Source organism: Fusarium pseudograminearum, chromosome 4, assembly GCF_000303195.2.
Source record: "Fusarium pseudograminearum CS3096 chromosome 4, whole genome shotgun sequence".
Lineage (NCBI taxonomy): Eukaryota > Fungi > Ascomycota > Sordariomycetes > Hypocreales > Nectriaceae > Fusarium > Fusarium pseudograminearum.
The window spans coordinates 2668517-2693429 of record NC_031954.1 but is presented as its reverse complement, the minus strand read 5'-3'; the positions used below and the strand labels follow the sequence as shown (position 1 = coordinate 2693429).

Here is a 24913-nt window from a genome sequence, read left to right as displayed (position 1 = left end):
TTTATTATCCTTGTGGGCTGTATGCTTCTTAGGCTACTTGAGTAGTTAATACACATTCAAGCAAAAATATGCCTTCGGCGCCCTGCATTACGAGTTATAGAAAGTAGGGCATAAGTGTAACCTTATTTGCAGGATATACTGTGCCAATGGACCGTTTATCAGGTGTCAGGATAACACCGTCTAGTCACAATAGTGAGAAAGGAGCTTTAGTAAGCATTGTTTGTAGAAATTCGCCGGCATCTTTGGACTCCAACAACAGATCTAGAATCAATGTCCACGCCTAGGTACCCAAGGTAGGCTACTAAGGTTAGTAGGCAGTTGTGTAGCTACGATCCTTCCTTCGGCATTAGTTCAAGCATTACCTTCTTCAGCTGAATCTGCCAGCCAATCAAACTCATTACCGCCTTTGCGGAATATCTATCAACGACGCCACCTGCTTGGGGCCAAGGCCACGATCAGATCATCGACTTGGCTTTCAGCTCGAGAATGAAGGGTCATGGTCCGAGCAGCGTAGGATAGAGAATTTAACTTCGTCTCCAGTCGATGGTGCGACAAAGATGTCGTCGAGGAAGTATAAACAGCATCAATGCCCCAGACGAGAAACAGAGATCGTCGTGAACGACTTCTATTCCAGTATAAGACAGCTTCGCTAGACCCTGGCGCGACCTCGAGAGGAACCACTGGTCTCGTCGCAATTTCAGCCTGCATACGAATTGCCTAACATGGCTTGAACTAGCCGTCGATGACAGCCTCACTGCCAACCTATATATACCTACCTACCTACTATTGAGTTGAGTAGCTGAGAACTGGCTCTATCCTGTTACTTCCTTCTTTCACGATCTTTCCATCGACACATCCTCATCGTCCCCTTCAAACACCTATCGAATCATTCACGCTGGAAAAGATGTTTTGTTTCATTGCAGTTCAATTCTCTGCGGATTACTTCATCAATACATAAGGGAATTTGATCTCAGCAGCAACATTCCTGCTGACATGTCGCCTGACAAAAACAACTCCGCCACAAGGCGGGAAAGGGTATAACCCGCGGATTCGTACCCAGAATGAAGAAAGAACAAAGAAAATCAGGGAACGAGATACGCCCTTGTTTCGCCTAAACCATCCTTAAGCCCAGCCATGCAACAGCGTGAGCCTAGGATCATTGCAGAACCACCAGTTCTGCTTGATGAGACATCGACTCATCCATCCGATCCCCATCGTTCCACAGCGTCATTAGCCTCTAGTCGTCCGTTATCCGGTTTCGTGTATCAACTCTTTTTCGCCTGCGGTCCGGCTTTTTCACCTTCAATTAATTTGTCGTCCTTCTCATCGCTCCGTCTACTTCAAGGTAAGGTATCCAGTGTTTCAAAAAATCAGTGCAAGCCGCCCATTTCAGATTGCCAACACCATCCGTCATAAATAGAAAGAAAGAAAAAACTCCAGTAGGTATTTGTACAAGCTCGCTAACGAACGAACCAGTCAATGGTCTTCATGCTCATCGCAAAGCCAACACCTTTTGATGCAGGCTTTTAATATATCATCGAATACGAGCTTCAAAAAAAAGAAAAAAGACGCAGAAGCCTAATTGCCGTTCCAAGAATATTGATGCATGGTGTCGAACGAGCCCCTTGCGGTTCCGTTGTAGACTGATGTAGGGTGTGGTTGGCTCGGCTCTGTCTTCGTGGGCGACGTCCCAGTCGTTGTATTCTTATACTCGTCTTGTGGAAAGGGGTATGGTCGAGTTTCGTTGTTGGCGTATGCCAAATTTGTGTTGTGCTCTCCAGCTGCTGACGTCCAGGTATGCGGAGGCGCATAGTAGTCCCTCGAAGGCACCGAGGGTGGCCCAGATGTCTCCGGGTGGTAGCTTGGCTGGGCAACCTCACTAGGACTCGGGTGCACGGGAGCATAAGGGGCGTATCGGTATTCCGGAGATGGCTCGTTGTTCGCTACGGAGCCTGAGCTCCTTATCGAAGGATGGCTCATATGCCGGGGGCTCTTCAATGGTCTCGGGTTATCGACATAACGAGGGATGTTCATCGCCTGCTCATGGCCTCCAAGCGGAGTTGTCTGTATAGATAATTGCGGAGGGGCAGTCGTCGTCTGCATATAGGTGTACTGGGACCGAACTGGTGGGTGTTCTGAATCGTTGGACACCATGGAAAGAGGCGCGGGAGGCTCCATTGATGATTGAATGGGCATCCCTTGCGACTCAGCAGGGAAACTGGCCGTGCCTGTCAAGGGCCCCATTGTTGCCGCTGGATAATTCTCCGCGCCAGATGTAGGAACATGGCCCATTGGCACCTGAGCCGGAGGAGTTCCCCAGGTTGGATAGGAGCTATCATCTCAGTCAGAAATGTTCACAAGACAACATCAATTTGGGCCCAGGAAGTGGTGGAACGAAGCTGCGTCCTACCACATCGCCATGGACCGATTCATTCAGCAAACTCACTTTGATCGGATTGGCCCCAATTGGGTACCGGGAATTTTGGGCGCGTTAAAGGTAAAGGCTGTCCGTGGGAGCTGCGCATCAACACCCCTTGGCTTTGTTTCCTGGTGCTTTGCGCTCAAGGGTCCGGCCACAACACCCAGGCCTGTCTCCACGAGGGCTTGTCCACGAGAGCCAGCACTCGATCCAAGCAGAGGGATTTCCTTGCGGGCCTGGAAGTTACGGGGGCTTCGTCCTCGTACGACAATGGGTGCAGTTGTTGATTCCGTAAGGACAGTCTTGTTACCGTTCGCCAGTGTTCCTACTACCTTCAGATGCAGTACAAAATGCTGTTGGAGTTCCTTTCGGCGACCATTGTTCGCGGTTGCACTATAATTGTATCAGCAGGTTGAAAAAAGCCGACTGGCCGAGATACTCACATCCTAAACTGCAGTCGGCGCCATCCAATTGGGTAAACAGCATATTCGCCATCGGATTCTGACCCGTCATCTTGGAAAGGAATCAGGGGGAGAGATTGTGGCTCCTGGTCGGGGCTCTGGTTTGTCTCTGGGGAGTTTGGTGGGGGGGTCTTCCACGGAATGACGATCAATCGAACAGGATTGCCATCAACCGACTCAATAGCAGAGATGGTAACCTCCATATTGCTGACTGCAACCGTCTCGCCTGATTCAGTGATGACAGAAAGCTGCCCTCGTGGAGTGACAAGAGTGCCGCTGATCTGGAAAAGATTCCTTCGATAGCAAGTCAACTCAGGTTGTCGGAGTGAGCCATCTGATGTGTTTGCAGGCATCTCCGAGAGGAAGAACATTCCATGAAGTTGGGCTGATAGTTCGAGCTGCTGCATGCGACCTTGTGAATCGACAATTGTGTGTTTGTCCTGCGTTCTCTTGAAGGCCAGCAGTTTGTGTTCGTGGCTAGCCGACATCTTGGAGTTGTCGTCGCGAAGATCCTGGACTATTTCCTGGTAGGCAGGTGGCTCTGCCTCCGAAAAGGATCTCTTCAGGGTTGGGTAGCCGTGGTGGGAAACCATTTCTGGGTGAGCAGGTCTGTCGTATGCTTCTTGGTCGTCCTGGGGGTACCGGCTGTAGGAGTAAGAAGGATGTTCCATTTCGTTATGATTACTGCTGGTTCGTCCCGGAAGAGGCGATGAAGTTGACGGCATAGGATCCGCCACTCGCCCCGGCATGTGTACTGAGCCTCCATAACTCGACCACAGGCTCGAATGTCCTGGGTGTCCTCTTAAGTCTGCCATAGTGGCCGGGTATGCCGCTGCGGTTGTCATGAGAGCATAACCTATCCAAATTCTTGTCTACTCAACCAGACTGAGCTGTCTGGTTTGACCCGTCACTAGTAACGTGGTCCTGGGAACATAAACCTCGAAACAGACCAAGCCAAGTAGCAAGAGTATTGAGACAAATAACCACACAAGAGGTGTTTGGCGCAGGTTGAGGTGGAAGCGAAGGGGAAACACGATGCGATACCCAAAGCACAGGGGGAGTGATATTCAAAGTTGAAGGTGCAAGTGTGTACTTGTATATGGAAATTGATGGCGGCCAGAGGAACGGCAGATGATGGAGGGGAGTGTTTAGTACAACACCCGGCACTGTCTCCAGGGTGGAGACCAGGTCTGACGGGGGGATGTTTCGAGGTCCAGGCACAAGGACTTGGGTCAGTGCTGTTAACAAGACCTGGCTGGTATCGACTCCGGAGACAGTTCTGATCAGGAGCTCGCTCAGGAAGGACCGGTCATGAATACCAGTGGACTAGGAGACCACTTCAGCGCATGCGGCCGTTCTTGGAAGGAGGACGGGAGTGGAGGGGCGGATCTGGGAAACAAATACAGCCTGTTGTAATATTGAAGACGGATTTTGTGCAAATACTTTGACAACACTTGGTGTGCCTGGACTTCTTCATTCAGAGCGATAGTCCGTGACACAATATAACAGCCATAAATAAGGCTTGGCCACAAAGAACGTGCGCAGTCAAACAAGAGCTTCGTTGAACGCTATTTCGGTGATGGAGACAAGCCTGGTAACGTACATCGTACATGTATCGATGGAGCGTACAATGAAACTAAGACGAAGCTATACTAGGTATGCCCCAAACGCTGTTTGATATGGAGAGGGCTCAAAGGGAACCACAAACTGCCGGGTACTGGCAGGTTAGCAGAAGTCGAATACATGGCCGGCAGGCTCTGGGAAAAAGTGAACCAGGGCCTTGACGCGAGGGTAAGAAGGCACATCCCAGACACGCCCCAGCACGTAGTCCCTTGCCATGCCATCCCCTCGTCAGCGTCTACCGAGGGGTTCGAGAATATCCCTGCTAAACAAGCCAGCGTTAAGAGAAGGCTATGTACTGTTGACAAGTCATGACGCTAGAGTATGGATAAGAACATGGCATGTGCAGTACCAGTCCCACGTACTAGCTACCCCATCCCTGCTGGTTGGGATGAGATAGACAGAAACTGACGAGGAAATGGGTCGAGCGGGGACACGGGGACTATCTCTGAGGGCCCGGCAGCCCCCTCCCTCCTCAATCAAGCTGGCCTAGTGATGGCCAATCCTGAGCCCTGATGTCTGACCGGGGCATGTTGATTCTGAGAGAAGAATCCTCCGTGTGGTGAAGGTTGCCGGCCCGCAAATTTCTAGAAAACCGTTGGACAGAGTTGACAATGGGCAAGTAACAAAAGCAGGGAGGTAAGGAAACAGAGGAAAACTTAGGTTTGAGGAGTTTTGCTACTGACCAGGGTTCGCTCGCCTGTCTATGTGAAAGAGACATCCACCTATAGGCACCACAACCAGGTTGTGATTATGATATGTTGCAGGTTGACAAGCACCATTGGCCCTGACGGAGCATTAACACAGGACAATATCAGGCAAAAGTGACAAAGATGCCTGCAATCCATCCATCATCTACTCGGTGAACAGTGAGTGGTATGGAGGCCCGGCCACAAGCCGGAGAGGTATGAATTCGAGCGTGATCCGTTTTGGGATCGACTCGGGAGATGAAAGAATGGAGTACCTTCTTGGTCTGGCAGAAGAGACAGCTTAGCTTATGCTTACTCAAACCTTTTTAGCGGAGGCTGACGGAGAAGGTGGAGTGAACGGCGCGGCCCCGGCACAATCATTGAGCTCTTCATTCGCAGTAGTGACAGTAATTAGCAGGGGCGGGCGCGCGCTACTTGCATATTGTGGCATTGGGAAAAAGCAGCAATGTAATTACTGTATGCACGCACGTACGTACAGTACATACATACACATACAGTATCGACAGCCCTGCAGTAATGACAGCAGCGACCTGGAGAAGATAGCGCGAACCACAGGCCCACGGTCTAACCCAGGACATCCATTGAGTGGTCTGTGTCCTTGAGGGTACATACAGTACTAGGTAGACCGTCTGGGGCGAGGCGGCCAACATCTGGCTTGGATATGCTTGCGCCGCATAATGGAATTGAATTTGGCCGAATGTGCGGAGAAGCTTGCTCCAGTATGCAAACCTAGTGTTTGAACGAGATTCAGGATTGCAACTGGCATACATGGATAGTGGGCGTTTGTTCCAGACTGTGAACAAAATTGTGGCTACATGTGTTGAGCCATGTGGCTTTAGGTCGGACTGCGTATCCCATCTCCCTGGATTTCGTGATCCTTGCTGGTAAGACAAAGAAACGTGCGCGTTATAGATGACGACGTTGGCCACGCTGAATACATTGACGACGCTTGCAAAGCATTGTAGAAAGGCATATGAAGAAGGCCTTTCAGAAACTGTCACGACTCAGCAACTGCCACCTATGTCCAATAGTCAAGTTCCCTGTGGCTCATCTCGTGGAGACGTGCGAGGGGAAGAATGCGCATGGTTCGAAATGGACGCACATTTGGAGATGGCTTCAACGACGCGCCGTTGCATCAATGTCTCGCGTTATCGTTGGCTAGTTTGTTGGTGGAGAAGAGGATACTGGGATGAACAAGGGCCAGGTATGTAATGGGAAAGATGAGACAAGGGAAAAGGAAAAGGGCATGCTGGGTGGGGTCAATCTATGGCTCTTGCTTTCTGCTCTGGACGAAGCAAGGAGACTTGCGAGGGGAAGGCACGACCAGGGTATGCACCACTAATAAGCAAGATTGATGCACTAGAGACGCAAAATGCCAGAAGCGAGCCTGGAAAAGACAAGAGCGGACGGGGCCGTGCTCTTTCCAACGGCCGCCCTCAACGGCTATCCCCACAGTACGAGCACAGTAAGGGTTTGTATCTCAGACACTGGCCATACCATACCATATGCCAACATCGCTCGATCAACAGCCTACGCACCTGTCTGGGCCTACAGTCTTGCACTGCAAGTACTGTAATGATGCAGTATGTCCACCTCCTCCAGGTTTCGTATGCATGCAGGCAGGCATACATACAAGAGCATAATACAGAAACCGAGTCAGGTCAGTTACGGGTGTGGCATCCCCATCGCGTGTTATTGTCGTCACGATGCCACCAGGGGCGGCTACGACACCCATGAGCTTTGTTTTCGATGAGATACATATACACACATACTATGTACTATAATGCAGCTCCAATAAGGATAGCGGAGCATACCTTTCAAACGTCTAGGCCGTGCCGAAGCGAACAACTCAAATCATCCGTCCATCCACGGGCTACCAACCTATCCATGGATTGCTGTTGATGGAGGCGCCAGACGTTCGCCTTGATTTTTCCAACAGACTCTTCTGGTAGCCGGCTACGGAAGAGAAGACGAGATAGTAGGACCGAGTCACAACTAAGCAAAGGGAAGCAAGCCTGAAATGACCAATTCGTACAAGTACAAGCATCTAGACTGTTATGGTCCAGGATTCAAAATCACGAACACAACAAGGGCCACTTGTTTGTGTCAATTGGGGTTCGCTTCGATATTGATTGATAGCTCTTCAACACGACAAGGATAACCATATCTCCATAGTGTAGGACATTAGTAGAGCACGTCCACTGCACGTCCACATCGACAACGTCTAAATCCGCACAGACTGAAGCGCATCCGCATTTATTGCTCTGGCGTGCAGCTCGTCACTCTCACATGCCCTGTGGAGGATTACTTCCCGTACTCGATCAGAGATAGAGATGGACGGCCACCTCTCTTGTTTATTCGCTGAGCGCCCGTCCGTAGTGAAGTCTGGCATGTCCAACCTCGACAGTGACCGCTGTGTACTATATTGAGGGCTGCCGCAACAAGGCTGCCAAGCTCGCGCCCTGTCTGGATACATACATAGTAGCAATAATAGCACCCCAAGCCCAGCTTGAACAGGGAAACGGCTTTCACCGGTGAACAGTTCCTCCTGAGACACACGCCCAGACGCCATCCTAACGGTAGCTGCTCGTCTCCAAGTACCCTGTCCTGTCGCCAGTCAGTCGATGTAACCATCCCAGACGGCCACGGCGATTTTTAAGATCTGGCAGCCCATTGCATCTGTCGGCTTGAGAGTAACGTTGAGCGGGTGGCAGATGGCTCCATCTGGAGTGTTTACCTTTCAAGACACAGGCTCATTGATTCCTCAGGTTGTGATTTGCACCAAGAACGTGTCGTGAGTCAAAAACAAAACATAGTGGGAAGACCATTCCTGGATCGTTGCATCACAAAACAATCACTTGAGCTGTACAAACATACTCCGGACAAGCGGCGTTTCCGGATTCAAGCAATTTCGATAGTAAAGCCATGGCAAATAATGACCTCTACGCGAAATGTAAGGCCATATGCAGGATCTTCGAACAAAGGGGCCGATACTACGAATTGCGAGACTATTATGGCAATGTGGAGTAGACTCTGCCCGAAATTGTGTTTCGCACATCCTTGACCTTAACAGACGGGTATTAAGATACTATCAGCATGCTTTAGTAGAAGTCGAATTGTCAAGCGATCCATCAATCGCTTGATTGGTCACTTAACAGGGTCGCTAAAACGGTGCTGCATGTACATGCGTCAAGATGCAGTAAAGTACATCGACTACTACATCCATGTATGCACCAGCGCCAGAATCATCATCTGGGTACGGATACCCGTCTATAGTTTGTGTCACGACGCCAATGTCGAGGACTTTTCCGCATATCGTTATCCCCCCGGAATATCGCGCGCAAGAGAAACAAAAGGGACAGTACTGCCAGAATGTTTCATAAACGTGACCAGTTATGGGACGGGACAGACGGACACTGGTGACCCGGGTTCCTCAAACGCATCGTAAGCGCACACGTTGCAACGCGCCAGCAGATCGCGGCAGTTGAACACCCACAGCGTCATGAGCTCAGAGAGCTGAGTCGATTGGCTTCCCCTGCTGGTATTCGGTTTTAGCGTTGTCCACGATGGCTGCCGATGGGTCCCGCCCCCTGCTGTCTCAAAGACCAAGGTCCACATCTCTCCGGGTTTAGGGTCAAGAAAGCAGTTGGCGTGATTTTGGCCCTGCTTCTCCGGTCGGTAGTCCCTTTTGGGCTACTGATCGTCCTGCAGCAACCTGACTGGGAGACACTTGACTCACTTTGGGCAATAACTCAATATTCCTTGACCTAGTTGTGTTGTTGAAGTGTACGGATACATACAAACGCCGATCGAAAACCGGCTCTTGATCACGTTTGTTTGAATACGGAAAGCGATTCATCTCGGAACCATGTAGTCGATGCACATCGACCGATGGAGCTTCGTGCCCCTGAATCGACCGAATTATACGAGTCAATGCGCATGAAGTGACAAAAGTCGGCGAGATGAGTTTGGTTTGTGCATAGTACATACGGATAACTGTTGTTCTGAGTTCAGCCTTGTCCCCGGGAACAGCTGGTCGTTTCGTTCCTATCCTTGGTCTATACGGATTCCCAGTCAAGTCACGATTTCTCATTTCTGAACCCATTCCGAACAATAGAATTGCAGTAAGTACAGTTATTTGGGCAATATTAACTTGTTCACTGTCAGAGTAACTCCATAGCAAAACCTCGACGTTTGCCACTGGCGCAATATCCTGCGGCAAGGAGCTGGTTTTTCTTACAACAAACCAGGATCCGAATATCTGAAGGAACAAGAAACAATCAGGCAATGAAACGAAACATTATGTGCATAGGATAGGTAAGGTTAGCAGTCACCCCAGTTACCGATCGTCACCTCTGTCGACCCAACAAGACTAGACTCCCAGACCCTTGAACAGTCAAGTCCGCGACTCTAACTTCCTACAGTACCGTACTTCCCTACTTCCTTACTGTCGGACTTCTCAAGTAATACTTACGAGCTGTTCAATTACCTATGCGGACGTTCCGTGGGGCGGGTACGTCCAGGCCTTATCAGCATCAGGCCATTTAGACCAGACGCTTGGATCAAAACGTTGCTTCTACTGATACAAACGCACGCTAGTTTATCATCATTTCCCTCTACTATGTTCAACGGATTTTGAGAGAAAGGGACCCCCGCCGCTACGCCTGGCCCACAAACTTTCCATCTTTGTGCCACAAAACTATTTGTGTTTCGAGCGTAATACGTCTAAATACGAAAACACTTTAGAGGGGACATTCCTTGGTTCGTATACAGAGCGTACCTGCATCCCGTCACTCTACTACCTACTCGGCACGTTAACGTGGTATCGTGAACTCAGCCCTACCGTTCTTAGGTCAAGGCACATCTGTTTCATGGTGCACTTGCGGCTCCTTACTTGCAAGATCCGGTAGCATTGAAGCAGTGTGCCGTGGATGATCAACGCGACGTGTTCAGTAAGCATAAGAAATTCCCCGGCAGCCAGTCCAAGGCCATGAACTGATTTCAGTCGAGCATGCGCCGGTCCACTGCAGTAATAGTCAGTCACCCAGCTGGGCGAGAAACTAAGGGCGTGGGTGAGAGCGCCCACACAAGGCGTTTAATTGCGTTGCGACAAGGCCACAGAGCGGCATCCGTGCATGCCGCACACGTCTTGAAAGGGTTCGACCCTACAGAGTACAGTACAAACAACAAGAACAAGGGTATGCAAACCTATGAGCTATGTACCAAGCCAACCTGTCCTGGCAGCCCTGGGTACATACTAGTTGATGCAACTTTCCTTTCACATTTAGGCTCCACCACATCCAGGGACAAATGCTCCCCAGGGACTAGATGAGGATCAGCTCTTCCCCAGAACCAGAACCCAGGAGCGAGATTGCTGGATATTGCGTTTTCTATTGATTGCTTAGTAGTTATTTCCTAAGCAAGACCAGGAGACGTGAAGCATTATCTGCCCTTCTTGAGACGGTTTACTTGGCCGGAACCGAAATACCCGTCCGGAGCAACCTTAATAGTAGCGCCCGCGTTCTGCAACTGTCGGCCCAGGCCAGTCACCAATGGTGAAGGCTCTCGGTGCTGGCTAGATGTTATAGTGCCCGTGTGTATGCATACTCGGGAGCGTGCGCGTGCTCATGCAATGCGAGGCGACGAGAGGGTTATGGGCAGAGTACCACCTGCACTGCAAGCTGCAGTACTTGGATCCCTGCTGGGCCATAAAGTTTCGATACAGTGAGCTCAGCTCATCATCAGCGGCATTTCTAACTTCATACGGACCCGAAGTCTCAACTCGAAGGACGTTGTTAGCAAGGTATCCGATGGCTTTCCTCCAAGCATCAACCATCGACTTGCGTCTGATACTCGTAACTATATCCCTGCACCCATCTTGTCCATCAACTACAATGGGGGCTCGTGCAATACCACGTGAACAACCACCACCAGAGCACACTTGTGCCTTGCGCTCGCGTTAGGTGCAGGACCTTATGTCGTTCGGAGCAGTGCACGCGTGAGATGGTGTGGTTCTGTGTGGCATCAAGCATCAAGCATCAAGCCAATAAGTCATCGTTGCTAACCATGATGCATTTATTCCGATCCAATGTCTACTTTCCAGACATGGTTAAGTTTTGAGCTCTGACCTCTGGGGTCCAGGCGTGCAGCTCTACTTCGCCTTTCTTCTTTCTCTTCGTCCTTCTTGCTAGCAATCGCAGTCCGAGTAAGCCACGTCGACCTTGACTATCTCATCGTATCTTAAAAAGACCGAACCAGCAAGGTCTACCTACATACGTATATAGTATGGTAGGCCTTGAGACCAGGCTACCTGCACGAGGGCCCGTATCTTCAAGGGTTATAGTGTCGATCGGCCAGCCAGCATATCCGTACATAGAAAGAGAATACGGTATGAGCAAAGTAATATATTGGTCAGCATGTGCCGTCCAACGAAGTGTGTATGGATCAACAATGGACTTGGAGCAAAACAAGTCAGGACGGGGATGCCACTTCCAGGCTGGCTGGGATCAGGGTCTTCTGCCGAGTGATAATCCCGACTGGCGGTCTACTCAACACATACTGTAGGGCCTATGTACCTACTTCTCGATCTCCGTAGAGGTGGAGGAACCCACGCCTACAATCGGTAATTGATAAAGAAGGTTCATGGTTCTCTTTTGATAAACGGAGCATTTTCCACAAGTCTAGATGAAATCATCTAATTAGGCAGGCATGTTAGATACACGGTCATGTCCGTCCAAGTATTGCAACAGATGGCCAAGTCGGGACATTGGAGCATGTAACCTCACTCGCCCGTTGAACGATTCTACGGATGTCAATTACCGCAGCGGGGTCTAGCTCTGATGCCGACAATTCCTTTACGATGGGCACTGACAGAATCGTTGACAGGGCACAGGTTCAATACTAATGTGCCGATTCAGGAGAACTTGGTTCTCGTGACAAGACAGCCCATACAGGAATACAGGTTGCCATCGCAGAAGTTAGTTGACATCATCCGGGGGGGATCTTGGTGTGCATGGCAGATCATGCATGTATTCGCTACACATGAAAGGGCTATCTATCTATCAGGAAACAGTCTTGAGTATCTACAGCGGAGCCGCACACTGCCGTCTTGTGATCGCGAAGCCATCCGAATGCCGTTGTCATCGAATAATCCAATTACCATCCTCGTCATCTGAGTCGCCTTCTACCAGATCCTCCTCGTCATTGAGAGCCATCTGTACGAACCGGCGAACCCATGCCTCCTGTGCTGGATCAAGGCCAGCTTGATTGTTGTCATTCTGGCCATTTGCCTGCTGCTGCTGCTGCTGCTGATGTTGATGTTGATGTTGATGTTGTCGTTGGTTTGCTCGCTGACGATTGGCAGCTCCTCCGCCACGAGGTCCTCCACCTCCCCTTCCAACTGCCGCTCCTCCGCCTCCTCTCCCAGCCCCTCCCGCACCACGGCCTCGACCCGCTACGCCTCGAGGTGGGCCATGATGCCCTCGGCCGGCTGGATGCTGTGGTGCATCGGGAGCAGCTGGAGGGATAGCTCTACGGGCGTCTCGAGCTTGATTATCGACAAGTCGAATCACTAGTGGCCCCTCACGGGCAATCTCTATGCCTTGGCCTTGACCTTGGCCGCCGAGTTGTCTGTTATTATCACGAGCGTCAACCTCTTCCTCGCCGTCACTATCGTCGGACTCGATAACTTCTGGCAGGAGCTCAATCTCATTTAGTGCTGGTTGAGGATCCGCTCCCGGGCCACGGCCGCCGATGAACCCCAAGCCGACATCGTCGCCATCGCCACCTTCAAGCTCCCATAGCCGCATGTAGCAGGAAGTAACTTTCCCGCCAGCCAACTGATTGTAGTGCTGGTAAGGATTTACAGGGTCGAGCCATGAAGAGCACAAGTAGCAGAAGTGAGTATCGCATCGTGAGCAAATCATATGGTTGCAGCCGTGTGTTTTTTGTGCAGGGGCATTGCATGTTGGGCAAGGACTCGTGTGAAGCTGAAGATACTCGAGCGACGCTTTCTCCTCTTCGCTAACTTCCTCCTTGTCACGCCGTGGTGCGCAGCGAACAAACTCTCCGTGCCACGACTGGTAACACTGGCCGCAGAAGGCGAAGCCGCAGTCCTCGCAGATAGCTAGGAGATCAGCCTTGTTGAATCGGTCCTTGTTGCTTTTCTTCTTCTTCCTGGTCCTGGTATTAGAATCCCCTTCTGCTTTTTCCTCCTCCTCCTTGCCTGATTCCGCATCGGAAGTCTCGGCAAAGTCTAAGCCTTCCGGCTTCTTGTGGCGTTTTGACCGGGCTGCTCCGTTACACCACTGCCGCGGGCAATATATTGTGTTTTTGTCAGACTCAAGCTCTGTCTTGTACTTGAGCGTAACGTAGCGCTTAACCATCTCCTCGGAGAGACCAATCTGGAGAAGCTCGCTGGGGCTGACGGCAACTTTGCTCTTCTTTGCTTGTTGAGCTGTTGCCCGTTCCTTGGCGCAATTGGGACTTAGACATCGGACAGTAGACAGGTTTCCCTCGTTGATTGCATCGTTGTAGAAGTCCTTCAAACACTGTATGCAAAATATATGGCCGCAGTCCAGCATCTTGTGACATTTAGTACCCTTTTTGGGATCTGTATATTGTCAGCAGTGGCTAAGGAACGGGCTGTGAATAGTACATACCGAGACAGACACCGCACTCAAATGTCTCCTTTTCAAATGCCGCCTTTTTGGCTTTTATGTCGTGATCTAATACAGCGAGTTTATGTTCAGGATCGACCTGAAGGGTTCCCTCAGGGCTAATAGTTCCAAAGACGTCCTCGGCGGCACGTTGGATGTGATCGATGTAAGTGTACGCTACCATATCACGGCCAATCTCATCCCATAAACGTGGACCATCGTCTTGGAGTCTCTTGATTGTTTCCTCGGTCAACCATTGCGGCGTTGTCGATACGTGAACCTCTGGTGCTACGTCTACAGGGTAACCCTCTGGCAAACGGACTCTCAACCGCAGGGACGGGAGGTACGAGACCTCGAGTGAGTCAACTTCAGGCTGGGCATTCTCGACAGCTTGAGTAGGGGTTGCGAGTCCGGTATGAGCGGGTGCAGATGCTGCAGGGAAAGTGACAGTAACCGGAGCGGCGGGCTCAACAGGGAGATCTATCTCAAAGGTGAAAGGATCGTGTGCGTCAAGACGACGAATCTCGGGATATATAGCCTCAAGGGAGCCAAGCTCCATGAAACGAGGATCATCGCTTTCGTCCATATCTGCTATGGCTTGTCGTGTTGTTAAGGATATGAGCGCTCATCATCTGGTGGCGTAAAGAATAAGATAGTGACTGAGTGAACTTGGGAAAAGGCCTTTTCGGGAGTGGCAAAGCTGAGTAAGTGAGTTCAGTTAATAAGTTAAATATCAAGAGCTTCAAATAAAGAAATCCAGCCCTTGGTAACAAGTCTCTGCTAGGCCTCCATGATCGCAGTCGTAACTCTCTCCTTTGCTTCCTTTAACAAGACTCGAACATGAGGGTGCTTCTTTTGGTGGAGGTGCTTTATGTAAAGAGGGGCGAGACGAGGGCTTTTGAAGACAAGACAAGACAAGGTAGTAGGGAAGGTTATTCCGTAACGGCGAGCAATCTATCGTCTACTACCTAATAAGAGAGTAAAGAGACGATCCTTTTTTCTTCTTTCTTTCTCTTATTCACACCGAGGGAAAGGAAAAAAAAAAAAGAGATGCCAAAAGTTGACAATGATGACTCTTTTCGGCGTCGTTGAATTCGGTGACTGACTTTCTGCTTGCTATTTGGACAAATAAGAGGCACGGAAGTCCGAGACGCCACTCTATGGATCTTTCTCGGCATTAGCCACAGGCACGGCCACAGTCACTGGCTGCTGTATCGTCATCAACACCAAGAAACGAGCTTAAACTTGTTTGCTTGGCTTTGATCCTTTTTTATTTCATGAGCTTGTTACCTTGAACCATTTCTTTTCCTTTGTTCAATTAAGACAACTGGGTTAATCAAGGGCACAAGGTTAACAATCTACTGGATAATGCAGTCTTTTTCAATCCCTTGAAACCTCCCAGACACACACACAACCACCAACCCATCATGGCCGACGATTCTACTCCCCTCGCTTCCCTCTCGGTCACGCATGTCTACTATGTAAGAACTTCACTATGCGCCAGTAAGGAACCTATCTAACACGCATACTACAGGACCCCGAAGATCACCTCTCGCTCGTATGCGCCTACCTCGCTCTCCTCCCCCAAGCGCTGTGCGTCGTCTACGCTACACTCGTACTCTTCACCCGCGAGGTCGAAGTTGGCCTCATGTTCCTTGGTCAACTCGCCTGCGAAGTCCTCAACTTTGCTCTAAAACGTCTTATCAAGGAAGAACGACCACGTCGTATACACGGAAAAGGCTATGGCATGCCCAGCTCCCACGCCCAGTTTGTCGCTTTCTGGAGTGTCTCTCTTGCGCTGTTCCTACTTGTCCGTCACAAGCCCCCTCGCGTGCTCAAGAGCCGCGCGGACAGCGGCGTGCACCGACCATGGAGTGTTATCGAAAGGATGGCAGTGAGCATGGCTGGTATGGCGATTGCGGCAGCGACGGCGTGGAGTAGGGTGTATCTTAACTATCATACCCCTAAGCAGGTCGTTGTGGGCTGCGCCGCTGGCGCTGTGAGCGCGATTGGATGGTTTATCATCGTCGCCATTGTGCGGCAGACGGGCTGGTTAGGTTGGGCCTTGGAGACGCCTTTGGCGAGAGCCTTTAGAATTCGTGACTTGGTGGTGGAAGAGGACATGTGTCAGGCGGGTTGGGAGAAGTGGGAGGACCGAAGGGTCGCTTCTCGAACTACAAAGAACAGATAGAGAAACAATTACAGAGGTATTTGCGCGAGATATCATGAAACCATGATTCATTGTGGTGTGGCCAGTGTACAATTTACATCACATTCAATGAAGCTGTTGGTAATCTCCGCCCAATCTTCTAAATTATCTATAAAATAAATCTCGACGCTGGCATCAAAGAAAAAGTCCAAGTCATTGGAACACAAAGGGAATCGTTACAAGTGTCAAACCATTCGTGAGAGATCATCATCCTCGCCCGCCGAGGGCCCTAACCATATTTTCCTGAAACCTTTTTAAATCCATGGCCCTCTCCCTGTATCTACTTCAGCCCTTGAGCCATGGCGGCTATGTAATCTGCTTATATCTCCCATAGTTGAGCCTTGTCGGCTATGAGCTCTGGAGCTGACTGATGGCTTGTTGGGTTTGTGTGAGGACGGGCCAGGTGTTGGCTCCTGTGGGCTGTATACAGCCGAGCTGAGAGTGGTCTCCGGAGGTGTAGCCATACCCGCACTCAGAGGTACAGGCGGAAGTTCTTTCTCGGAGAGGTCGTTTTCGAAGTTGTCTTGAATCTGGTATCTTGTGCCTTCGCCAGGAACGTCGACAATGGCGATGGCAAGGGGGCTTGTTTTCCTTGGGAAGAATCTCACTGTGCTGTTGGGACAATCGAGTTCTTCCACGCGGCTTGTGTCTTGTTTGGGCTCGGGCTTGGTAGGGCTCATGTCACCACCAATGTTGGAGAGTCGCAAACCAATCTGCACCGTTGCAGTGGAAAGAGCTGAAGCGCCACTGGATCGTAGTCTTCTGTCAGGTAGACGGAGGGCTGGTGGTGCGAGAAGGTCGGCCAGAGATGGGGGTTCAGGCGCCGCTTTGGCTGCTGGGCCCTTGTAGTATGTTGTTGGTAATAGAATGGGTGATTTGGGGGCCTCGGGCTTGGGGAAGATGCTGTACATGCTTCGCTTGAAGTTCTTAATAGACTCCTTCGACGATGTTCGTACAGGCTTTGGCGCCGTTGGGAGATCGCCTGAGTTGCGCATGCTTCCCAAGCGTAAGGGTTTCAAGCCACCTTTGAGGAAGTCTTTGCGTGCTCCAAATACCTTGTCCTCCACCCTATCGTCCGCCATCAGGTTTTCCCTGCTGCTAGACTTAGGGGCCATTCCGGGCATTGCTGAGAGGGGGGTTGCGGGTTCTTGATCCTGGTCATCTGCCCATTTCTTGAAGTTTGGAGGCGCCTCCAAGTCGTCATCCGAGCACCCAGTCGGGGATTTACTCGATCGAAGGAAGAGATACAAGCAGCCAAGCAGGAATCCCGACATGTTCATCACAACTGTTCCGATGATGGACAGTTGCATTGAGGCATCTCCAGCTGCACCCGGATCATGAAACGCCGTGTTGTAATAGAAGGTTATTTGCAGAGTCTGCTTGCGATTAGTTCCTGCTATTTGTTGAATATTGGAGTGAGCTTACATATGAAATCACAGCAATAATCATGTAATAGACCATGCGAGATGCCTCATCCCTTTCAGTGATATCCATCCTAGCTCCGGTATGAAGCTTGAAGCAGATTATACCACACTCGACTATGACAAGGATGATGACAGTGAGCAGAGATGCGAAGATTCCGGTGTCATAACGATGAAGGAAAGACACCAGGCTTGCAAAACAAAATTCTGATGGGCGAATTGCAAACGTAATTGAAAACACTATGAGCAAAAGGGTACCGACGGATGCGAGACAGGCCACGGTATTGAATCGCCCACGGAAAGGGAATATGTTTGGCTTTGTGATGCGGATAGTCAGTTCCAGCCCAAAGATCAGCTGGATAAAGGGGGCAACAAAGAAAGCTGCCAAAGTGTTAGCGGTGTCGGGCATATGGCCTAGAATGAGTTAACTTGCCTGGAAGCATCATTTGTGAGATCATGGCACACTCAAGGATCATGAGTGATTCAAGCCCCTTGGCTTGAGCAGTAGCATAAACAATTCCCTGAGTAACGATGCCAATAGATAGGACGAAAGGGTAGATGTCTCGTCCCTTGACAAGCCGGAACCAAGTAGATCTGGGAGATAAATTGTGAGAAGATGGCTCTGCAGTGGAGTAAAGGGGGCACCTACTTGAAGCTCAACGATTCGGTATGCTTTAGTGTCCTCCACGATCTCAAGAGTATGACGAGAGTAACTGCGAATGCCACCACCAAGTTGAAAACAGCCAGAACGATGATTGAGGTACGGACCGAGCCAGCTGCGGCAAATTTGAGTTCGTTATCCCATTTTGACGTTGAGTTTGCCTGGAACTGAAAGCCCGTCGTGTCCATGTTTGTGTCGCCGTTGTCCATCTTTAATCTTTGTCGTGTCCAGTTCGGGAAGTCTTTTCGAGATTAAGAAGTAGGCTTGAAGCCTTCACAGTGCCGGCACCGCGTTGTTTTTTGAGGTGACTTTTAGTTTCCCATGTCGATGTCGATGTCGATGTCGTTTAAGGGTATCGATCGAAAAGGGACCCAAATGTCGAAAGGAAAAGAGCGAAAGGAAAGGAGATAAGAAGCAGCCAGATAAGATGTGATAGCAGTCAGAACAGTGCAACCCTCTAAAGCACTTAAATACCAGGTCAATTGAAGCAGAGCAGATAAGATGATGAAGCAAATACACGGAAAGCACAGAAGGAAAGTAAAAATGTATGAGATGGCACCTGGCCTGTGGCAAACGAACGTCAAATCCAAAAACAAGAAAAGAAACGGAGATCAGACAAAACACCACCGACTAGGTGGGAGACAGCAGACGATGGGGGCAATATAGGACTTGTCATGTCGAACAAAGGGCAAATCACATCGAGGCTGGGGAGCTAGATAGTCCTGGGTGCACATTAAGCTAAGCTCGAGGACCCTTGCACGACTCAGAAAAGCCCAAAGAGCAAGGATGAAGCTGCTTCGTGACGGAGATTGGTAGCATCGAGGCTTTTCGCCCCTGACAGATGGTGGTCGATGCATGGAGGCCAAGCCCAGCGTTTGGGTAGGTTGAGAGCCATGCCTGCCATGTCCCGCATTAGGGCGAGAAGGGTATTGTTTCACTCGTGTAGATTGGGTTTCCGGGACGGCGATTCTCGATAACAGTGACGAACTTTCTGCAACAGGATGTGGGACCTGCCAAGAGGAGAGAGGGTCCTGGGGTTTGGGAGTTTGAGGCCATCATCAGCTGCTGTGTTCACTCGCTCGAGGACTTTTGGTTGTTGCAAGTGCAGCCACAACTGAATCTTGAAATGGTCGTAGTTGCTAATTCACAATTGAGCTTCTACAAAGAGACTGGTAAAGCAGGAAAAAGTCGCCGTCAGAGAGGAAGAAGAAAAAAAACGCCGGCTTGGTGAGGCTGAAGCATTGTTGTTACAGAGTCAAGTTTCGTCGTGTTGTAAGAGGCAGGAGTGCTGGTCAAGCAAACAGCGGGTCCAAGACTCTAGTCCGAGTGGGTTCTAGCGGCCGACCAATTGGTGCAACCTCGCCGCAGACTTCAAACATGGCCAGACAGGGATCTTGAGGCCTTTAGGTATGCAGAATTAGAATCCCAGGTAGCTGCCATTTCCTATTCGAGCCCAGAGAGTTTGAGATTCCAATGGCAAGTCACACGGATCCTCCTGCTGCCGAAGGCGGGGAGAACGTCCGGCCACGAGGTATGGATACATTGACGTTTCGCAAGGATCACAGCCTGCACCCGGTCACAGATCTGTCAGCAGCAAAAGAGAAGCTAATTAACGTACTATGTAGTAGATAACCAGGCACGGATACTAACCAACGTTAGAAAGCCACTTGAGAGAGCCTAGAGAGCCCCAGGGACGCAGCTCTAGTGCTTCTAGATTATGGAACTAGTTCGTTCTTTGACTTGTCCCCGGCCATTCGTTCTCCATCTTGTTGTTTCAACCCTTCTTCCCACCCATATTCGGGACACTATGAATAATGAAACTCGAGCCTCTCTAAGCGAAGACAAGGATGCCGGGTTCAAGGTCGAAATACCGGACTCTTGGCATTCTGTTAGTCACTTTAATGCAGTAGTCCTAGATCGACTACTAGTATCATTATTGCCATCGGCATCTCTTTGTAAGAACACCGCTGCGTCTACCGAAACAATCTCGTTCTGGGGAAGAGGACGATCCCAGGTGGATGGATGTTTTACTGACTCTAAAACGAGTACTGGAATCCCAGAGGAATCTTGATGCAAATGCCACGAGGATTTGAACTTCTGGTCCATAATTTTGACTATTCACAACCCAGCATGCTGCAGACAACCCTGACTCTGTGTAATTAACGCAATCGTGCCTATCTGCGCTTCTTTGTCTTTCGACCGAGTAAGTGCTCAACAAGGTTGACAAGGTTCAGCATTGGCCACTCTGCATTGATACAGCAATGACTAGCAATCAAGTTATGGTCAACTGTTGCTTGCACAGAGGACAAACAAAAGTACTCCAAGCCCATCTTTGCCGTCCTGAGTCAAGGCCATGGACATAGCTCAGGTGCTTAGACCACTTCCAATGTGATAGATGCGAGGACCCTTTCTTTTTACTTCGTCGTGGACACTCTTTAGTGTCCAATGTAGGTTAATCCTACCTGAAGCTGTTTCCTCCTCAAACCCGCTCTCCCAAAATCGATGCATCAGTTTCGTCCTAGATAAGAAGGGGACGCTATAAGTCAAACACAGTGGTTCTCGGGTATTAAATTAGAAAACCTTAATGGCCGGTAGTATTCACACCTATAACTCCGAACATATAGGTGCAATCTTGCGTCCTGAATGCGTACGTACGTCGTCTCGATCTCGGTGCAGTGTATCCGTAATGGCTGCTTATAACAAGTGTATTAGTGCTTACGAGGCATGGGTTTGAGATGAAAGATTGTCTTGGCATAGTTAAATGTATTGTTCCAACAACTTCGTTGTATATTCTATCGTTTAACAGCTTCTATCCGTATGGGTCGTGGCAAGTCTCAACAAATAACACGCATGCATGCAAGGCAAGTAGATAGCGAGCCTCTTACAGTGCAGTTACTGCCTCTTGGCCACGCGGTAAACTTGCAACAACTAGTTGACCTTTACTCCACGAGTTCATGCCGGTAGTTGCAGTTCTTACTTACATACAAGAATGAATTGGCTTTACAGACCCACGAAAAATAGCCTTAGACTAGAGGCCTGAGCCAGGAAGCGTCCGTGGGCCGCTCATGAGATGCTGATCATTGCGATATACCGAGATAGTGCTGTTACAAAAGTTCCGACCCATTTTCAAAGGATCCGGTGATATCCTCAGATTATGGGGTAATTTGACAACACAAGAAAAACCAATACTCAGTACGACGTGCTATCAAGTTTATCTCGAAGTTTATTTGATTCCCACTTGCACCATGTGCATTTCCAAGTTGTCACTTGATATCTGTGATTCAGTCGGACTGTGATAACTCCGGTGTGATTGCTACCCTATAAGCTGTAGATCGATGCTCGATGCTGATCAATACCCAGCCTCTCCCGGCTTCAGGTAAAGTGCCGTTCATACAGAATGTCGCTTGGCATTTCGAATGTGCCATGGTAACGGTAGTGGTCGGCTAGTCGACGGGATTGTTTCATGCTCGTAGGTACCTTGATATTCATGACACACAGACTGAAGCAAGAGCAGTGCCCAGGCGAGGCGCAGACCTGGAGGCCCTCCCAAGGCTAGATACTGTCACATATTGACAGTAATCATGGCCATTATCGTGACTGTGCAATCATCATACAGTTCTCTGCCTTCAGCAAGAAGAGGAGACAAGTGGATGGATGTTGCGCTTGTAGTTGAACTTGCTCCCATGGCATGATGATACCTTTCTTGGTAAGTGATAGAAGAGCAAGGGTTTAAAACTGAAACAGATCAAACTACTCGCAGTGCCAATCGCCTCTGTTACTCAAAAATTCCAGCACGCGTGCTCGCAAACCTATCGACCTTTGGTAGGCACAGTATCAGAGCAAACTTCTCAGAGGTATTGGATCACTAGCTGACTGGTAGTCGACACTCTTGCTGATCCTTCGTACTAGACCCCTATGCATTATGAGCCGAGCAGCCAGTCGGGGAGTTGGGCGTCAGCAATTTCGAAGTTGTTATATTTGACTTGTCATCTTCCTGAGCCTCTGTGACACTGTCTGACTAGGTGCCCTCGTTAATTTGATGGATCAGTAATAGGAAATTAGACATACCCCTTTCCTCGTATATTGCGAAGTACTATAGAAGAAGTAAAGAATATTTCCGTGAGACAAGGACTCGGTAGATCTAACCCCGCCATGTACTACGTGGTAAGTGGCAGCATTTGATACAGGCGAATCTAATAATGCAATTGCTCAGATCATAGAGAAAGTGCAGGTTTTGGTCCTCGACAGACAAATTCGCGGTTTGTCCCCAAATCGAAGTAAAAACTGACAGCTCTAGGTTACAGCGATAGACGGTCCTTGGAAAGAACAATTGATTGTCTTGGCCCGCGATGTCGCCAAAACTCGACCATTTTTAATGTGCAATCGCTTGTCGCAACACCTCATTCCATTCTCTACCTTGGTAGCCATGACTCCTGCCCTCTTTTTACCTCTAACTAAGACCTTCTATTGGGGACCCGAGCGACCAGCTGGTGTCGTAATCAGGTCGAAGCACCTGCCTTAATAGTCGCAATAGCAGTTGCCGTCGTTGGCCCTTGCCTTGTATGATATCCTGCCCTGTCATGCAAAGCCTTCTCTCCTTCCTCTCTTCTACATATCAGAAGTTCCAATAAAAGCAATTATGAATTAGTCTTGGGTCTTTTTTGTCCAAATTTGTGAGAATCCTACCTGTCTCCGTGCTCGAGTCCGAACATCCTTCTCTCTTTCTTCTCCTTGCCGTTTTGCTATATTTTTGTTTCCTGCAGTCATAGTCTCTTTTTACCTCAAAAGAGAAAACGTACACCTATACACACCAAGCACTATTCTCGCGCTCATCTAACGTGTTCTTGTGTTCACAAGAAGAATTTCCTCCGCTCAGCCTGCCATCACAATTGCCGACAGAGGGGACACAACAGAAAACATCAGGCCTTAGCTCACGATGCTGACGGCAAGTAGTCTACGAGTTGACCTAGTCTGCCATTAAGTGAATAAAACATCTCAGCTCTTATGACCATGGGTAGAGTCAAGCTTCTCGGCCTTGAGTTGGGCGAACTTATGCTTCATGTCCTACAATGCCATATCTCTTGCAAATCTGCAGAACACACTGGGAAGTATGGAGTTATGCCTTTTCAATAGCGGAGAGCCTACCATCTAACCAATGGTCCCCTCCTTTTTGCTCTGCCTATAAACTACACCGGCGGTTTTGGGAGCCCTATTGTGATTCTCGAGTTGGGCGTGATCGAACTCTCGTTTGCACATAGAGGCACCAGCCGAGTCTCGTGATAGGCCCTGCACTTTCCGACCCGCACTTTTGCGTCCGTTGAAGTTCGATTCCTGGGAGGATATAATTAGTGTGTGTTGAATCAGGGTGCGACATATTCCAGGTCATTGCCGAGTCCTAGACAATATCACAGTATATAGATGACACTTGGTGATGGATGATATGAAGAGCCGATTATGATGTTACACTCTGGAATAAAGAGCTACTGCTCTTTGAGACTATGGGGCCGAAATGTGTGATTCTAGACACTCGTATATGATACATGCGAACTCACGGGTCGAAAGCCTACACCTTGATGATGCATGTTTCACGTTTCAAAACTAACGATTCAATTTCCTATCAGGCCATGACGGTTTGTTTGGAAACCTCGCTTATATAAGTTCCAGTGATCTGTTTCAAGCAAATTTTCCACGAAAGGGACGATGGAGATGACTAGAGACCGACCTCGTTTTTTGTCGTGACAGTCTATGGAAGGTTCAATTAATACATCGGACTGACATACACGTTGCTACTTCATATGGGATGCGCTGCCATGGACTTGGTCACTTCGTGGTTGTCCGTCTACATTCACAGCCAAGCTTGCTCGATTATCGATATCTCGAGCAGCAACCCAAGCTTATTGAAGCCAGTATTCACAGAACCTGATCTGGCCCCCGACAATGCTGGCTTAGCTAGTTTCGATAATATTATGCGCAAGTGGCTAAGAGATCGAATCAGATTGCAGTGGGAGAAACCAGAACTTGATCTCTGTCTCATCAGATGGGATATCCGTTAGCGTCCCATCTTAAGAAAGCAAAGGTTCCTGGTTTCTGAACTGGCAGCTGTTGATTCGCCAAGAAGATGCCTTACTCCTGCACGTATCCAAACTCATCGCAGGCTATGCTCAAGTGAATATCATGATGCCTTAGATGCGAGGTACTGCAGTGGTCACGCGATTTGCATGTGCCCCGAAGATGATATTGCCTTGCTCCGATTGCCAATGGCCAAACATAACATTCGAATACGTGTACATATTGGCACATGGATACAAAGGTACCCGAAAGCTTGTTGAGTGCAATCGATCGAGATAATCATGAATAAGACTTGGCTTGTCGAGCTTAGAGATTCCGATGGCACAGCCAAGCGGGAGCTACGGACATGCTCCGACGGGGATAAAAACGACTGTGATGTGTTGTACTCTGTACTCAATGTAGGTAGCCTCGGTTTAGCTACCTAAGGAATGCACGTAGTCGAGAGCGGGTTGCGCAATCTAGACCGATCTGATCTACAAGTGACCTTAGTAAAATGAGACAGATTAACAGTGTAACTTGGCATAATGTGGACATGATAATCATGGAAAAGTGATTTCCGGCATGTGAGCGAATGGCGTTTTTTTTTTTTTGCCGTGCTGCTGTCTATTGTCTGTCGGTACCTTGAAAATCAACAAGATATAAAGATAAGCTGGGACGTCATAATGAGAGCTTGAGCGGGTCCATGA

The 24913-nt window shown here is 49.4% G+C and overlaps 5 protein-coding genes across 5 annotated transcripts, besides 2 other annotated features; 1 reads left to right on the top strand and 4 right to left on the bottom strand.

Annotated features, from left to right (window-relative positions):
* Positions 1–1578: 1578 nt before the first annotated feature.
* Positions 1579–3695, bottom strand: FPSE_04121 (uncharacterized protein; the record flags this gene model as incomplete). Its single annotated transcript, XM_009257239.1, has 3 exons — positions 1579–2332; positions 2447–2812; positions 2863–3695. The coding sequence occupies 3 exons, from the start codon at positions 3693–3695 to the stop codon at positions 1579–1581; spliced, it is 1953 nt and encodes a 650-aa protein (XP_009255514.1).
* An 8654-nt stretch (positions 3696–12349) lies between these two features.
* On the bottom strand, positions 12350–14453 carry FPSE_04120 (uncharacterized protein; the record flags this gene model as incomplete). Its single annotated transcript, XM_009257238.1, has 2 exons — positions 12350–13821; positions 13871–14453. The coding sequence occupies 2 exons, from the start codon at positions 14451–14453 to the stop codon at positions 12350–12352; spliced, it is 2055 nt and encodes a 684-aa protein (XP_009255513.1).
* Positions 12500–12520: a microsatellite.
* Positions 12591–12644: a repeat region.
* An 841-nt stretch (positions 14454–15294) lies between the features above and the next one.
* On the top strand, positions 15295–16058 carry FPSE_04119 (uncharacterized protein; the record flags this gene model as incomplete). The annotated part of the gene is made up of 2 exons (XM_009257237.1): positions 15295–15348; positions 15402–16058. The coding sequence occupies 2 exons, from the start codon at positions 15295–15297 to the stop codon at positions 16056–16058; spliced, it is 711 nt and encodes a 236-aa protein (XP_009255512.1).
* Positions 16059–16330: 272 nt separating this feature from the next.
* Positions 16331–18367, bottom strand: FPSE_04118 (uncharacterized protein; the record flags this gene model as incomplete). The annotated part of the gene is made up of 4 exons (XM_009257236.1): positions 16331–17452; positions 17502–17911; positions 17961–18091; positions 18147–18367. 4 exons carry the CDS (start codon positions 18365–18367, stop codon positions 16331–16333), a joined length of 1884 nt encoding a protein of 627 aa, XP_009255511.1.
* A 4290-nt stretch (positions 18368–22657) lies between these two features.
* FPSE_04117 (uncharacterized protein) lies at positions 22658–23740 on the bottom strand (the record flags this gene model as incomplete). Its single annotated transcript, XM_009257235.1, has 5 exons — positions 22658–22766; positions 22845–22900; positions 22958–22959; positions 23312–23489; positions 23711–23740. The coding sequence occupies 5 exons, from the start codon at positions 23738–23740 to the stop codon at positions 22658–22660; spliced, it is 375 nt and encodes a 124-aa protein (XP_009255510.1).
* Between the last annotated feature and the right edge of the window lie 1173 nt (positions 23741–24913).